At 35.1% G+C, this 14,878-nt stretch overlaps 3 protein-coding genes across 8 annotated transcripts; 1 reads left to right on the top strand and 2 right to left on the bottom strand.

Annotated features, from left to right (window-relative positions):
* Positions 1-2,380: 2,380 nt before the first annotated feature.
* On the top strand, positions 2,381-6,420 carry LOC102621909 (heterogeneous nuclear ribonucleoprotein 1). Of its 2 annotated transcripts, XM_006467251.4 has the most exons (5): positions 2,382-2,696; positions 2,833-2,965; positions 3,221-3,443; positions 4,430-5,621; positions 5,914-6,420. In XM_006467251.4, the coding sequence occupies exons 3-5, from the start codon at positions 3,222-3,224 to the stop codon at positions 5,925-5,927; spliced, it is 1,428 nt and encodes a 475-aa protein (XP_006467314.1). In that variant the 5' UTR covers positions 2,382-2,696; positions 2,833-2,965; position 3,221; the 3' UTR covers positions 5,928-6,420. The 2 variants fall into 2 exon arrangements, with proteins under 2 accessions (XP_006467315.1, XP_006467314.1); XM_006467252.4 differs by lacking the exon at positions 2,833-2,965 and having other exon boundaries at positions 2,381-2,696.
* Positions 6,421-6,915: 495 nt separating this feature from the next.
* Positions 6,916-9,342, bottom strand: LOC102622410 (putative yippee-like protein Os10g0369500). Its single transcript, XM_006467253.4, has 4 exons — positions 8,862-9,342; positions 8,673-8,781; positions 7,929-8,004; positions 6,916-7,633 (listed from the first exon to the last, which is right to left on the bottom strand). The coding sequence occupies exons 1-4, from the start codon at positions 9,002-9,004 to the stop codon at positions 7,335-7,337; spliced, it is 627 nt and encodes a 208-aa protein (XP_006467316.1). The 5' UTR covers positions 9,005-9,342; the 3' UTR covers positions 6,916-7,334.
* A 330-nt stretch (positions 9,343-9,672) lies between these two features.
* Positions 9,673-13,101, bottom strand: LOC102622714 (ras-related protein RABA5a). 5 transcript variants are annotated; one of them, XM_006467258.4, is made up of 6 exons: positions 12,802-13,099; positions 12,000-12,082; positions 11,355-11,482; positions 11,030-11,211; positions 10,449-10,873; positions 9,673-10,275 (listed from the first exon to the last, which is right to left on the bottom strand). In XM_006467258.4, the coding sequence occupies exons 5-6, from the start codon at positions 10,786-10,788 to the stop codon at positions 9,944-9,946; spliced, it is 672 nt and encodes a 223-aa protein (XP_006467321.1). In that variant the 5' UTR covers positions 10,789-10,873; positions 11,030-11,211; positions 11,355-11,482; positions 12,000-12,082; positions 12,802-13,099; the 3' UTR covers positions 9,673-9,943. The 5 variants fall into 5 exon arrangements, with proteins under 5 accessions (XP_006467321.1, XP_024950989.1, XP_006467318.1 ...); XM_025095221.2 differs by having other exon boundaries at positions 11,399-11,482; XM_006467255.4 differs by lacking the exon at positions 12,000-12,082 and having other exon boundaries at positions 10,449-10,901; positions 12,802-13,101.
* Positions 13,102-14,878: the final 1,777 nt, after the last annotated feature.

The raw sequence follows: 14,878 nt of genomic DNA, 5'->3' as shown, positions 1-14,878 counted from the left end.
TGGCCGACTAGTTTTCATAATTTTCATCAACAAGGAGTTAGAGACAAAATAATTTGACCTGGCTATAGGGCACGAGAAACCTTTTGTATTAAATCATAAAATTGAAGAGCTTGTGGGTGATGATTTTATATTGTCAATAATTAGAGTATGTTATGTCATGCATGCATGTGGTGTTGTGTTGTGTGTGCTCCAAATGTGTGATGTTATGTTGGATCCATCTAATCTAATCTAATCTAAATCTAAATCTAATCTCACTGGTTACTGTTTTTGTATTCCTTTGGATGAGTGGAAACACAAGCAATCCCTTCTGTCCCTCCCACATCCCTCCCACTTTGTCTTAAATTTTTTACTCAAAAAGATCGCATACAAAACCCATTTTTTGTAGTGCCCGTCTTATCTATTCTCTCACGTTTGATGCAAAAATCCACTCATTGCTCTGTTTTTTTCTTTTCTTTTTTCTTTCTATTTAGTTCCATCTGTCAACTTTAAACTTTATTCTAAGGTGCCATATTGTTGGCAAGTTCTTATTCAAAAGTGATAGATTATTGCGAGGCTATATATTTTGATTTTGATAAACAAATTCATTCCTTGCCTCCAAATAAAGCAATATAGTTGTGTTAACTAGGTTGAAATTCAAAATAGTTCATTATTCCTGTATGTATTCACAACCTAATTTATTTGTCCTTGAAATTAATATGTTTATGATTGATTAGTTATTCTTCCCTTTTTTTTTTTTTTTTTTTACCAAAATGGGAGATTTTGTAAATATCCAAATGATGGAGTGTGCCATAATTCACTTGTAAAAATCAGAATTTTTCTTAAACAAAATCACATTAAGACATAATTTGACAATTTCATATGTATTTGAAAACATTTCAATTTTTATTTCTAGTTAATATGAATAGCTTTTCTAATTGTGGCTATTTGAACTATAAATTTTATTTGCAACACTGATTTATTTTGCATATTCACTCAATAAATAAATTTTAAAAAATTTATTTTTACTCTACACGCTCTTTCAAATGCCAAAACTGTCCTCTATTTATATCTTAATTAAGAGAAAATAACTCATTATATATAATTTTAGTATTGTTAAAAAGATATTCAAATCTCTCTTTAATAAAATATCACTCTCATCTCTTCAAATGAAATAAACTTTTTTTTTTAAAATAGAAATTTCTCTTATTTTACTACAGAGTTACACACTAGAGTCCAATTTGTATTTCTAATTAATAATCTTTAAGCAACAACAATACGCAACTGATTTCTTTTCTTTTTCTTCGCTTTGGAACTTATAGTTTTATTTAAAAAAGTAATGTTACTTCTTTTTTGGGCATAAAAAAAAATTATTTTTCAATTTCCGTAGTTGGCAGGTTGTTGGGTGTTTAATAAACCTTTAATATTTCTTTTATAAATGATGAATTAGATTTGATATTGAAGAACGTTATAGGGTTTATAATAGGATTATTAAATTTAGTGTCTGTTAAATGATGTCAAGCGTAATAATATTTGGTTAACTAGAATTGAATTGTCCTTATTAATAAATTACATAAAGAGTAGTCTTGTAAAAATACTTTTATTAAAAATTAGAGTGCTTAGAATAAAATTTAGAGTGTAAATAACCCACTCTTTTTCTAATTGTGTGAATGCGGAGTTTGAAGATGTAATCTATATTTCCTTATTTTGCTTGCATCTATTTTATTAGTTTCGATTACAAAATAGCTCTCTATGAAATAAGTACCACATTTGTGGTTGGTTATACTTGAACAAGTAAAATCCAGGCTAACCTTTACCTTTTTCTTCTTTTTCTTTTTTATCCCCAAGCTATACTTATATATATATATATATATATACACAATGATATGAAAAATGTCACATTTAAATGGAGAAATAATTTACACATTTTCGAACGTAAAGCAAATACTTTGAACTTCAACTTTTTGGGTTCGTGGGCGAGGAGGACTTGCTTTGAAGTTTAAACGACTGCAATACACAACGGTCCAGTTTTTGAGTATGCGAGAGTAGAAGAAACACTAATCATAGGAGCACATTAGTCCACAGGCGACCTGAAATTTCCCACAATTTTTGAAGCTGGTCACTCAAAATCTCCTTTTTTTAGCCACAATCATCCAAATATTGTTTGGACAAAAGAAATAGTCATTGCTTTAAAAGGTGATGTTATTGGAAGTAGATACATTGTCCATGGTAAAATTCCAACAAAAGAAAAAAAAAAACATAAAACTAAATTATCCAGACCCATGTCAATGTAAAAGGTTAAAAAGAAAATAATAAATCTCTTACAAGAAATTTTTTTTAAAAAAAAGCATATCATTAATTTAACCAATGTATATTAAAATCAAACTCACACAACAATACAAAGTCACCATCTTCCATCTTCTAGTTGCTAGGCTGCTAGCTTTGTAGCATTCTTTTTCTCTTGCACGAGAGGACAGCCAAAGGCCAAGCTAAATAATATAAATAATAATCATTTCTAAATTTTGATCCAGCTCCATTCTCTCTCTATCTCATCAACACACGCCATAAAAATCCATTCTTTGCATAATAATATCGCAGCAACACAACATAAAAGAAAAAAAAAAAAAAAAGAGAAAGGGGGCTTCTCGCCCTCACTTCTTAATATGCGTCCTCTTAGATCTTAGATTCTCCCACTTTCCCATCTGGGTTCTCTCTCTTTGGTAATTTTTCTCTTCAAAATCTTTGCCTTTTTGGGTTTCTTCATCAAAAACTTGATCTTTGTCTTTTTTTTTTTAATATTCTTTGATACCAGTTTTATTAACTTTTTCCTTTTTTTTTTTTTTGCTTTGTTTTTAGGAATCCTGGGTTCTGGGTTGATTGATATTTGATCGGTGAACGGTTCGATGTTATTGGATTGAATCCAGGATTGCCCTTTTGTTCTTTTATATCGATATTAATATCCAAGTTTTGCCTTTTTTTTGTTTACAAGGTACTCTCTTTGTTTTATCCGCATTATGAGTTTTTGTATTGGATGATCGCTTTTTTACCACTGTATTCAGTTTTATGTTGTTTGAAATGCAAGGCAAGTCTATACTGAATTGTATTACTTAGATCCAGTGCATGGCTTGATTTCTAGATAATAAGACTTGATTTTTCTTTTTGTATGAAAAGACGATCATGTGGAGGTTTGCGACATGCCTTTCTGATTGGTGGGATGTTTGTATTTGTATATGTGATTTTGTAGAATGGAAATGGAGCTTGGTAAGCTGTTCATCGGTGGGATTTCTTGGGATACCAATGAGGACCGTCTCAGAGATTATTTCCAGGCTTTTGGAGAAGTTCTGGAAGCTGTGATTATGAAGGATCGGGCCACGGGCCGCGCCCGTGGTTTCGGTTTTATTGTTTTTGCTGATCCTGCTGTTGCAGAAAGAGTTGTTATGCAGAAGCACATGATAGATGGTAGAACTGTAAGTTTAAACATTTAAATACTCTTAACATCTTTTAATTCAGACCAATAGTATTGCATTTCTTCTGGTTCTGTGATAGTTTTTTTTCCCCTTCTTTTTCTTAAAGAATGAATTTGATGTAATTCTGTTTAGTGTTATGAGGGTCTTTTACTATATATAGTGATGTTTGATTGGTAACATGTCAATTTTGAGTAAGAACAACACAATTAAGATGCAAGGTATTTCTGAAAAGAAATATGACATGTGAATAGTCCTGAACATTGACAATTTCAAAGTGCTTTTTTTTCCAAATTAATCACTGATAGGAGATTCTTCTGTCAATCTTGGAAAGACTTTAATTAAACAATTAGAACAACAGATCCTCCTTCATATAGCATGGGTCTGTGCGTCGGAGTACTCTCATTATAAATTTTCTGTTGGCTATGTGGAGTTGTAGTTAATGACTTATGCAATGATGAAAAAGGAAAAGTCATGGACACAAATCAAAAGGTACCATAGGTCAGAAACTATTGTAGTCAAGGTAGAATCTTCTGTGCACTTAATGCTTTGATACTTTGATTATGATAGGCTGGCAAAAGATTATCTTGAGCACGATGTCATTTATCAAGGCTCACCGAACAGTATGTTGAGCTGCTGATCAGTCTTTTGAGACTTACATCAATTAGACTAGGCATGTGTAATAAAAAATTTTAAAAAGAAATTCTAAAAGAACAATATATTTTTTTTTTCTTTTTGTTTAGAAAAAACATTTCTATCCCTCCCCAGTAGCCTAATCATATCTTATTGCAGCTCCAGCATCCAAAGAAATTAGAATGACTTAATTTCAGGAATGTAGGAGCAGATGTCTGTATGTTTTGTGTTGAGCATTATTTTTGAGCACCAATCTTGTACTGTACAAATTAAAACATAGAACTTTGAGTGATGGATATCTGGATATGAAGTTGTATTCTAGTTCATTTTTTCATTTTCTAGCTTGTGGTCATTAGGTTGAGGCAAAGAAAGCTGTTCCTAGGGATGATCAGAACATTCAGAACAGAAACAATAGCAGCATTCACGGGTCACCTGGTCCTGCCCGCACAAAGAAGATATTTGTAGGAGGTTTAGCATCTACAGTCACAGAGAGTGACTTTAAGAAGTACTTTGATCAGTTTGGGATTATCACAGATGTTGTGGTGATGTATGACCACAACACTCAAAGGCCTCGAGGTTTTGGATTCATTACTTATGATTCAGAGGAAGCAGTGGATAAAGTGTTGCTCAAAACCTTTCACGAACTCAATGGTAAAATGGTTGAGGTCAAACGGGCTGTCCCCAAAGAATTATCTCCTGGGCCAAGCCGGAACCAGTTAGGCACACATAATTATGGTCTGAGTAGAGTCAGTAGCTTCCTTAATGGTTACACTCAGAGTTATAATCCAAGTTCTGTTGGTGGATATGGACTTAGAATTGATGGTAGATATGGTCCAGTTACCATTGGGCGTAGTGGATTCACTACAATTGGTCCTGGTTATGGTATGGGACTCAACTTTGAGCCAAATTTGAGCCCAAGTCATGGAGGAGGTGCAAACCTTAGTCCTAATCTCAGCTATGGTCGGGGACTGAACCCTTCATTTGGTGGAAATTCGAACAGGTATAGCAGCCCAGGTAGCTATGGTGCTGGTAACGGAGGAAACAGTTCTGTCCTGAGTTCACCAAGCAGGAATTTGTGGGGAAATGGGAATCTTAATTATGCATTAAACACTGCAAACTCTAATGCTTTTTTGGGCTCAGGAGGTGGGACTTCAGGAATGGGTTCTCTTGGTAGCCTTGGAGCACTTTGGGATTCCTCTCCTGATCCTGGTCACGGTGGAGGTGCTGGTGCTGGTTATAGTAGTGGCAATCTTAGTTATGGCAATGGAGATCTCGTAGTTGGTTCAGGAGCTGTAGGATATGGAAGAAACAGTATGACGAGTGTCCCGCCAGTATCTTCGACAAAAGGTAGTTATGATGTGGCTTATGGGGATATTTATGAAAGTGGTTCGTTTTATGGTGATTCCACTTGGCGACCTTCATCTTCTGAGCTAGAAGGGTCAGGCTCCTTTGGTTTTGGTGTTGGACCTACGGCTTCAGATGTTATGACCAAAAACTCTGCTGGTTACGTTGGTGGTTATAGTGTAACTGATAGACAAGCAAATAGAGGTAAGATTTTCTTTTCTATTATACTTTATTCATTCTTTTGAAAAAGTTAATCAAATCTCCTTATAGCTGTTTATTTAATTTTGTTCTGGTTCGCCCTTGTATAAATTCTATGTTCTTTTTCAGGTTTTTGAATATAATAGCATTCTTTAAAGTTTTAGTCTACAGCAGATAATATATGTTCAAACAGTTAGCACTCCTAATTTTTCTTTTCTTAGTTGCTTTGATATGAAAATGCTTGTTCGTATTAAATAGTGTATTTACATTCTGGGTCCTTGGTTTTTTTTTTTTTTAGGAATTGCCGCCTAGGGGGATAATGAGATGGATGCTGAAATGTCGATGTAGGTGGAAGTATATCTGGAGTCAAAAATCAGGTGAATGACTGGATTTCTTACATTTTCATCACTGAGATATATCAGTTTATATGAAAATATGATTAGAGCTAATTGGTTTCGATTGTTTTGATGGAAAGTATAGAGAGCAGTTATAAGGGTTTCCATGTAAGGTTTGGGCTTGAGATTTCTTCATATAGGTTTTCTTTCTTGGGATGTGATTAAGATGTAGATTGCTGGGTATACGAGAATTATTGTATCATGCACCTGTGATGACACAGCAAAACACAACATATCAAACCTTTTGTTTTAATTATTCTTCTTGTATAATTTCCAGCAAACCGCTGGTTCTTGTCAGTATTTCATTCCCTTCTTGTGAGTTCTGTATTTTACAGACTGTATGAAAATGTTGGTTGATTTATTGGTGTGAAAATTTTAAGGGAATAAGTTACTACATAGTGATTCCTTCATATGGCTAACCATGTCTAGCAATTTTTAAGCTTTTTATTTCAATGATCCTTCCTTTTTTCTTTTTAACAATAAGGATGTTAGTTTTCTTTTTCCCAAGAAAATGCTCGAATAAAAAACATGATGGTCTCAAAGTGGCCTTTTTGGTAAAGAATGAATCTGAAGCTCTTGGTTTCTTGTAAATGAAAAAGTACCTATTTTGCGAATCCAATGTTTGGAGCCAAATCAACGTCAATAGCAGCATATATAATAAGATTGACGTTTTAATCTTTTTGTGGTAAGTTGTGCCTTTTCAGTTACCTCTAGAGGTAGGAGGTATCCTAAATCAAAATGGCAGTGGTCGGATGTTGACCTGGATGTAATGCCTGTATTATTGGTAGAGGCGGGGCTATTCAGTAAAATAAAAGGTCAAAAAATGCATCGACAACCAATGAGATCACAGTCATACTGATGGCACTCTAATGCATGTATTTATTGCTGAACAGAGGATAAGACTGAAGAAAAAGATATTTGTAGGAAATCAATCAAATACAGGGTCGCGATATTTTACAAAAGTTGCGCTCAACTCCTTGAAACAATTTGACAATTAAACAACACTTGTTGAGCACAACCCTTAATTTTGATGTATGTCACATTAAATACAAGAGGTACACAAGGCCCAAGACTATAATGCCAAGGATAGTAGTTTTTGATTCAAAGGAAAACCGAGACCCGGACATACTTCAAAGCACTGAAACTAAAATGCAATCACAAACCAGAGAGAGAGAGAGAGAGAGAGAGAGAGAGAGAGAGAGAGAGAGAGAGAGAGAGAGAACACTTGGTTACAATTTGACCCGAATCAGCTAGCATGTGTTTTTAACAATGATAAATTGCTGTTAATCCATGAACATGTGTTGTGGTTATTCTAACCCCTTATTCAAAGCTTTTGGGGAAGAAAATGTATTTCATCTTCGGAATGTAGGAATATCGTTGTTAGACGGTTCAGGATGGGACCAAGCATGTTCTTAATGATCTGGGGGACCCTTTCCTTTAAAGTTAAGTATCCATTGTTATCCTTTCTGGCTTCAAATCTGACAGTAATTCTCCATTGGCATTCAAGGACCAACTTATCATAATAAACTTGCGTTTGGGGCAGCTGCGCTGTGCTCCACCCATACATTTTCAGGAGAATTCTCCTAGAAATGTATGGGTCCGGCAGCTGCACTGCCATGCAACCTAAGAAGACAGACATAAATTTAAAACACTATTTTGATAAATAAAATCCACACGCGCACATACACACCAATATAGAGTAGCTTCGTCAGTAATCTAAAAGTAATCTAAAAGTTATTTTCATTAAATCAAAGTTGCAGCAGCTGCGAACATGCCAGCCTACAATGTCTACTAACACGATGAGATCAGATCAATTCTTTCTTTCTTTCCTTAAAAGAGAGAAAAAATGTTCAGCTACAAAAAGATTGGCTTCTTCCAATATGTTTTATATGTATCCATATAACATGACATCACCAACCTGCCTTCAGCATTCGTTCCTTTTCCAGAATGTACATCCCTTCTTTATACTTCTGGCTCTCTTCATATGCCTTCTCCTGGAGTCATTGGAATTTTAACAAAAGACCAAAAAATGATAAAAGCAACATTAGCTAGCTTCAAGTGAGAAGCGACATCACTTTAACCATAGAAAAACTACATACAAATTTACAAATTACAAATAAAATAGTTGTTTCCACAAAAACAAAACAATATTAATTTATGTTGAAAAACATTTATAATAAACTAGGGCGGGCGCAAAAGAGTAATCCTATTTGATGGCTGGCTGTTGATGCATATCAGAGAATAGTTTTAATATGTCCTGTGGTAGCAGTAAATCAGTTACTCAAACCCTACAGCCATAATTCCTCTTTCCCCAATAACAAGTGGTGCATTTACAGGAATCAAATATGATCATTGTAAGAAAATCAAATATGCTATCGCATTAAATTTACACATGAATGCTGAATTGCCCCCCCAAATCCACATGAATTTTATTTTATTCTGTTTTCCAGTTTGTAGCATCTAGCATGTATCAAAAATTTTCAGTAGATTTCTCGAGCTAATGCATTGTAATTAAATTTACTTAGAAAGAACATAAAAAGAAAAAAAAAAAAACTACAAAACAGGTGAAAGGGGGTAACATCAAATTCAAAACTTGTAATATCCAGGAGAACGGATCCTAGTTGAATCAATGAGAAGAGAAGAGAAGAGAAGAGAAACTTACATATCTCCAGCCGAGTAACTGCTGACAGGAGCTGCAATAAATGTCATTCACGGAATGCAACCCACTGACAAGAAGCCGCTCTTCTCTAGGCCCAAGAGACACATTTACCCTGCACCCAAAAAATGATGAATGATACACACAATAAAATTAATAAATTAATAACAAAATTGGGGAGGTTGGAGAAATTACACAGATCGGAAAAGATAAGCACGGCCAAAACGGCCTTGAAAAGCCTTGGAAACGATGTGATCGGGAGATGCCGAGTCGACTTTGCAACTCTTGCACTTGAAGATCCGAGGCCCACTCAATGACTCTATGAAAAGCCGCCCCATTGGAAAGATTCTTTTAAGTTCTATCAAACCTTTAACTAATCAAATTTTGCTTCTCTTTCTTATGTTATGTGCGTTTGGACTTTGATCAATCAAATGGGTCTTCTTCTCTTTTTTATCTCTTGGCTAGGCTTGGCTTGGCTCCCCGTTTTCATTTACCACCATCACCATCGAAGAAAATGATGATCTCACCCCAATTCTCTACGTATGGATGCTTTACTGTGTTTGAGTGGGTAATTTCGTCATTGTGTTCATTCCAAGTGGCAAGTGGCTGTTCGCTGATCGCAAATGTTGAGCACCAAATCCTGTGCTGCATCTCTGTTCTAATAGTTTGGTCTTCGCCTATTCATTTCATTTTCATCCATTCTTACTGCATTTTCTTCGTAAGAATTTCTACTTTTAGCAGTGCGAATATTAATTATTATTTTTATATTATATATAATATTAAAAAAGTAAAAAGAAAAGAGAGAAATTATACAATATTAAAAACTATCAATTATTATATAAATTTAATTCTAGTTCGGGGGCTATTTGCACTTGCCGACGAGGAAAAAAAAAAAAAGCCTCTCACCGGCCATTTGCTCTCGATACAAATTTGATACGAGGCAAAAATTATTAGCAAAAGACAGCAAAGTCAAGCAACCATAAATACATAATAAAGACACTTGGAATCTGAAAGTTGTGTATCCATATAATCACTTCTCCAATCCCCTTGAGGTCATTTACATTTGCTAATTCTCCTCCGTCAAAAAAAAAAAAAAAACTAACCAATCCATGAAACAAAATATTTTTTTTTGGTTAAAAAATATAAATAAAAAAAAAAAAGAAATGAGATTAAACACATGGAGAAGAAGAAGTCAGGGAATTTCAGTGGCATGTCTGAGCTAAGAGTATTTCAGCAGCACACAGATCAGATGTTGAGCTTGAGCAAGCATCACATCTTTAAGATGAACAACACCCAGCTTTTTTTGGCTCGGCATCTGCTTCCTTCTTTTCTCCTTCTAAAACTACTGTCTTCCCGTTGAATGAGGAAGAATCCTTTTGCTTCAGCTCTTGAGATATCATAACTTTCCGGCTTAGTATATTGTAGATCTCTGTGACGACAGTCTGAAAGGCAGCAGTTACATTTGAGGAATCAAGAGCTGAAGTCTCCATGAAAAATAAACCCTGTGCCTCTGCCAAGGCCTTGCCTTCTGCAGTAGTTACCTCCCTCGCGTCTTTGAGATCCGACTTGTTGCCCACAAGTATGGTTACTACATTCATATCTGAGTGAGCTGTTCCAGTATAAACACTACAAGTCAATCATTCAATTCATGACATTTTTGCATGATAAGTTTGTTCTTTTCCCCCCCCCCCCCCCCCACAACAGCCATCATATTAAATATTAAATGTACAACAAAACAGTAATAAAATATATAGAAGGAAAAACAACGGTAAAGTTCCTTACTGTGAAGTTCATTAAGCCATCTGCCAATGCTATCAAATGTCTGTCGTCTACTAATGTCATAGACCAAGAGAGCTCCAACTGCACCCCTGTAGTACGCAGATGTAACAGCCCTGAACCGTTCCTGACCTGCTGTGTCCCAGATCTGTGCCTTAACTTCCTTTCCATTGATATCCATCTTTTGGGTTTGGAATTCCACTCCGATGGTCGATTTTGAATTCGGGTAGAACTCATCTCTTGCAAATCTAGCGAGCAAATTTGATTTCCCAACAGCTGAATCACCAATTAGAACAACCTTGAAAAGATAATCCTCAGCTCTGTCCTCCTCAGAATAAAAAGCCATTTTCTACTTTCACAGAATTCTTACACTATTGATCCATATGGGCAAACAAATAGACTTCTGGGTTGTAGATCTTTTCAGGGACCAACTAATAGCAAAGAAATATCAAATTCCATCTATGCAAAGAAAAGAATAAAGACAGTTGGAAAAAGAAACTTTAAAGGGAGGTAAGGTGTATTAAGTGAAAAAATGCTCCAGTTCAATAATTATTTAGACGCAACATGGGCAGAATGTCAGAAAATACCTTTCTTCTGAATGTAGTATTGAGTGGTACAATCAAAACCAGTAACTTCTACCCCACCCGATGCTTCCTTACACTCGTGTGCAAATCTATCAGGACAATATGGTCAAACTCCAATCTTGCCTTCCAAAGCGACACGGGATCTAAGGTTCCCGCTGCTTCAAGTAACATCAGGAACTGAAAACCTACAATGGAGGAATATACTCAAAAGTAATCAAGTGGACAGTGCCAGAAGCTCAAAATGAAGATTGTGTCCGTGTAAATATGTACTTTGTCATGCATGTTTGCTGCAAATACTGCTTGCATATTACACATAAAAGTTTCTTACATGCTCTAAAACCTTCTAGCCCCTTAAAGGTTGTCACTTTATACCTCTACTAAACTAACTTTTTTCCCTTCTACCACTACAGACCCCACTTCAGCTCTCGCTCCCAGTTGGTACGCTCCTTTGTCAGCCTGAAATTAAATATAATAGTCAGATCATCGTTGGAAAAGGAAAAACAAAGCCATGAAGTACCAGAAGACTCCGTTGAAACCAATATAACAACCTAACCTTGAAAACAATTTGGATCAGGGAACCAATTTAGCAACCTAACCATGTTACCCTTTATTGCAATTTCCATGCATTACAAAGTAGAGCATAAACAAACAGCACTAGAAAATGAAAGAACTAAGAAAATTCTTAGTAGTCATTACTGCAGTCCTCAGCAAGAGAATGGCTAATGAAAATTTTCTGGCCAATCCGATCATGGGTGGCCATACAAGAGATTATGACTTCGTGATAAAACAAGAATACCAACATCAACAGTGGTTTGATTGCACTTGCAACCTTGAAAAACATGCCATTCAATAAAGATGCTGCCTCATAAGAGAGAGAGCTTTAAATATATGTGCATAAATAAAAACCATAACAGCATATGGACGAAGCCACCAGGCCAACTATTTACATATAGGAAGATGTTATGACAAGCACCTGAACAGGTAGAAGAATTATGTGACTCCTTGTAAATAGTGCTGAAGCTGTGGATTAATCAGACAGCAGCACGCGACGTGTCACTGTCGCCCACTAGATCATTACTTGAAATGAAAATGCAAAGAAAAGCAGTAAATTCAAATAAAAAGACCAAATTATGTAAGCGGGCTTCAACACTTGGCATAGTAAGGCTCTCTCTCAACTTCAATAATTATGCAGATGATGAAAGGTGATTCAAAATTCCAACCATCATATATGTTCCCTAAATTCATTAATCAACACATTTCATACAGCTATGATAAATCAATAAAGATGCCCATGGATCAATAAACAATCCTATCAACTGACCAAAAAAGAGTATCAATGATATTACTCATATATACTATATTTGACTTTGAAAAAATTCCAATCAATAGCCACAAGAAAACATTGCAATCAAATAGTAAAACATTTATACACCAAGTGACACTTCGTTCAACAAAGGCACTAACTTAAAACACGACACAAACATTCTCCGATAAAATAACTGAAACTACCTCATTTACTACACAGAATTCACTAGCAACGCATGGTAAGCACTAATACATCCTCCGTTTCAAACATAACATTTACGATCAAATAACAAACCCAGAAAAATTTACTCACATTAAAAAAAAAGTAAAAAAATTTTAAAAAAAGGGAGAACAAGAAGGAACATTTAGCACATATTGAACTACAGAACGTATAAGCATTTATAGAAGAAAATATCTGAGACCCAGATGAAAATACTGCTAAAAAATTGGGATTAATGAATGAAACGCACCGGTTAATGACGCCGAGGTGGCTCTCTGTCCCTCGTATCTCAGATTTGTGACGAAATGAGAACAGTAGAAATGGATCTGATGATGAAAATGAAGTGATTTTATAATGGGTTGGTTCTGGACTCTGGAGAGAACAAATACAATGACGCGGTTTTCTTTCTAACGGTTCTCCTCAGAAATTGAGGGTTCGATTTCGATGATATAAACGTAACTGGAGCCAGCCAGCCAGCCAGAGAACCCAGGAGCCGGAGAGGGAGTCAGGGGTGGTAAACAACAATGAGACGACAGGCCGTTGCTATTATTGGGCTTGAGTTCATTTAATGGACCTTCTCTTCTCCGGCCCAAACACAGAATTTTTTGGTGGTATTGTACACTAATTTGCTAATCATCAATTTGATGGATATACTCGTGAGATTAACTTATTTAGGAACTCAAGTGATTAGAAATTTTTGAGATATAACAATCTAATTATTAATTCCTATTTTGTTTTTTTTATACAACATGATTGTATCTACACGAATGGTTAATGCCTCTTGAAATTGTTTTTTCGGTCGGTCCGAGGCAAGGTTACACCCTAAAATATAATTATACGGCGCACTTTCGATTATTATCTTTTTACACTATACTAGTCTAGGGTGAAGTTGAAGCAGACAAGGTTTATGATGAAAATGATAAGCTTAAAGAGAATGATTCTTAGTTTCCATGTAGTACTACTAAACATGAGGTAAATCTTCCAACAAATTAACTGATATTATGAGCTTACACGAATGCGAGGCTGTGAATCATGGTTAAAAAAATAATAATGAGTTAACTTTTGCACGATGATGATGAAGAGCATAATTGAAATCAAACCAAAGTAAATTAAAACTATAAAAGGAGACAACCTAAAAATATAATATATAGACACACACATACAACGTCACAAGAAGAAACATATCATCAATATAACGATTTTTCAATGTACTTGCGGAAGAAGCAACCAACGTGTGGGCGCAAATGCTGACGACGACTGCAAGAGCCTTAAAATGACGAGGGGCCAATGCCACAGTCTAATGCAGCAAGTGGAAAAGTCTCTCTCTCATTGATTGTTTATCATCTTGCAGACTGCAAGGCATGGAAACAATGGCCACCATACCACTCACCAGTAGGCAGTGGCAGTGCGTTGCCCTGCCTCGTCCAGCAAGCAGCTAGGGCCTAGAGCAAGCTGGGGCACATACACATGGCATTGCATTGTCCATCCGTCCAATTCAATTCCAGCTGCTGCTAGTTTTCTTTTTTCTACATTAAAGATGTGCTCTGCAGCGACCACTCAACACAATTGTTAGACTGTTAAGTTCGGTGCTTTTCTGCTGTACAGAAGCAAGCAGCGACCCAAAAGAATTGCCTGCCTCTCTTTGTCTACGACTTATTTGCTTCAATGTGAATGCACAAATAAATGCCCATATAATGTATATCCTGCATATTTGAATTTTGTCCTTTCGAGGAATGCTATTTGCACATCTCATTACACATAAAATTTATATAAGATCGGTAAAAATAAAAAAAAAAAAATCACCATTTTATTTGTATGTACAAGTATTGTCCTCCTATTCATTATCTGCAAATAATTTTTTTTTTTTTTAAAAAAAAAACTTTTCTTTTCTTGTAGAGTTGTGTTTTGACACCCTTTCATTATCCACATAAAACTCCCTTTCCTTATGCAACTACATGGACAAGCATTTTAATTCTAAGTAAACTCGTTTACTGATTCTGATCTTATTTGAAACTGAGTTGTTGTAAGTTTAAAACAAAAACTATTATAAAAAAACTGTAATTATAAAAAAAAATTATAATATGTAGTGAATACAATTTTTAAATAATAATTTTGACAAAATTAGTAAAAATATAATAGAATTTTTATCGTATAAATGCAAAATCATATCAACAAAATTTCTACACTATATCAATTAATATTTATTAAATATTTTAATAGTGTAACTTAAAAATTATAGATGTCTAACTTTAATCCCAAACGACCCTCTTCCTCTCTTGGAATCTTTGAACAAAGTCCACCCACAAATCCAGATAGCCCGAAGACGA

The sequence above is a fragment of the Citrus sinensis genome, chromosome 2 (genome assembly GCF_022201045.2).
Source record: "Citrus sinensis cultivar Valencia sweet orange chromosome 2, DVS_A1.0, whole genome shotgun sequence".
Lineage (NCBI taxonomy): Eukaryota > Viridiplantae > Streptophyta > Magnoliopsida > Sapindales > Rutaceae > Citrus > Citrus sinensis.
Note: the sequence above shows the minus strand (reverse complement) of the source record. Positions and strands in the feature narration are given on the sequence as shown.

Coding starts and splice junctions, on each gene's coding strand:
- LOC102621909 (XM_006467252.4), top strand. CDS start 3,222: ATGGAAATGGAGCTTGGTAAGCTGTTCATCGGTGGGATTTCTTGGGAT. Junction 3,444..4,429: donor ACATGATAGATGGTAGAACT/GTAAGTTTAAAC, acceptor TGTGGTCATTAG/GTTGAGGCAAAGAAAGCTGT.
- LOC102622410 (XM_006467253.4), bottom strand. CDS start 9,004: ATGGGGCGGCTTTTCATAGAGTCATTGAGTGGGCCTCGGATCTTCAAG. Junction 8,782..8,861: donor GCTTATCTTTTCCGATCTGT/GTAATTTCTCCA, acceptor TTTTGGGTGCAG/GGTAAATGTGTCTCTTGGGC. Junction 7,634..7,928: donor GGAACGAATGCTGAAGGCAG/GTTGGTGATGTC, acceptor CTGTCTTCTTAG/GTTGCATGGCAGTGCAGCTG.
- LOC102622714 (XM_006467255.4), bottom strand. CDS start 10,788: ATGGCTTTTTATTCTGAGGAGGACAGAGCTGAGGATTATCTTTTCAAG. Junction 10,276..10,448: donor ATGGCTTAATGAACTTCACA/GTAAGGAACTTT, acceptor ATACTGGAACAG/CTCACTCAGATATGAATGTA.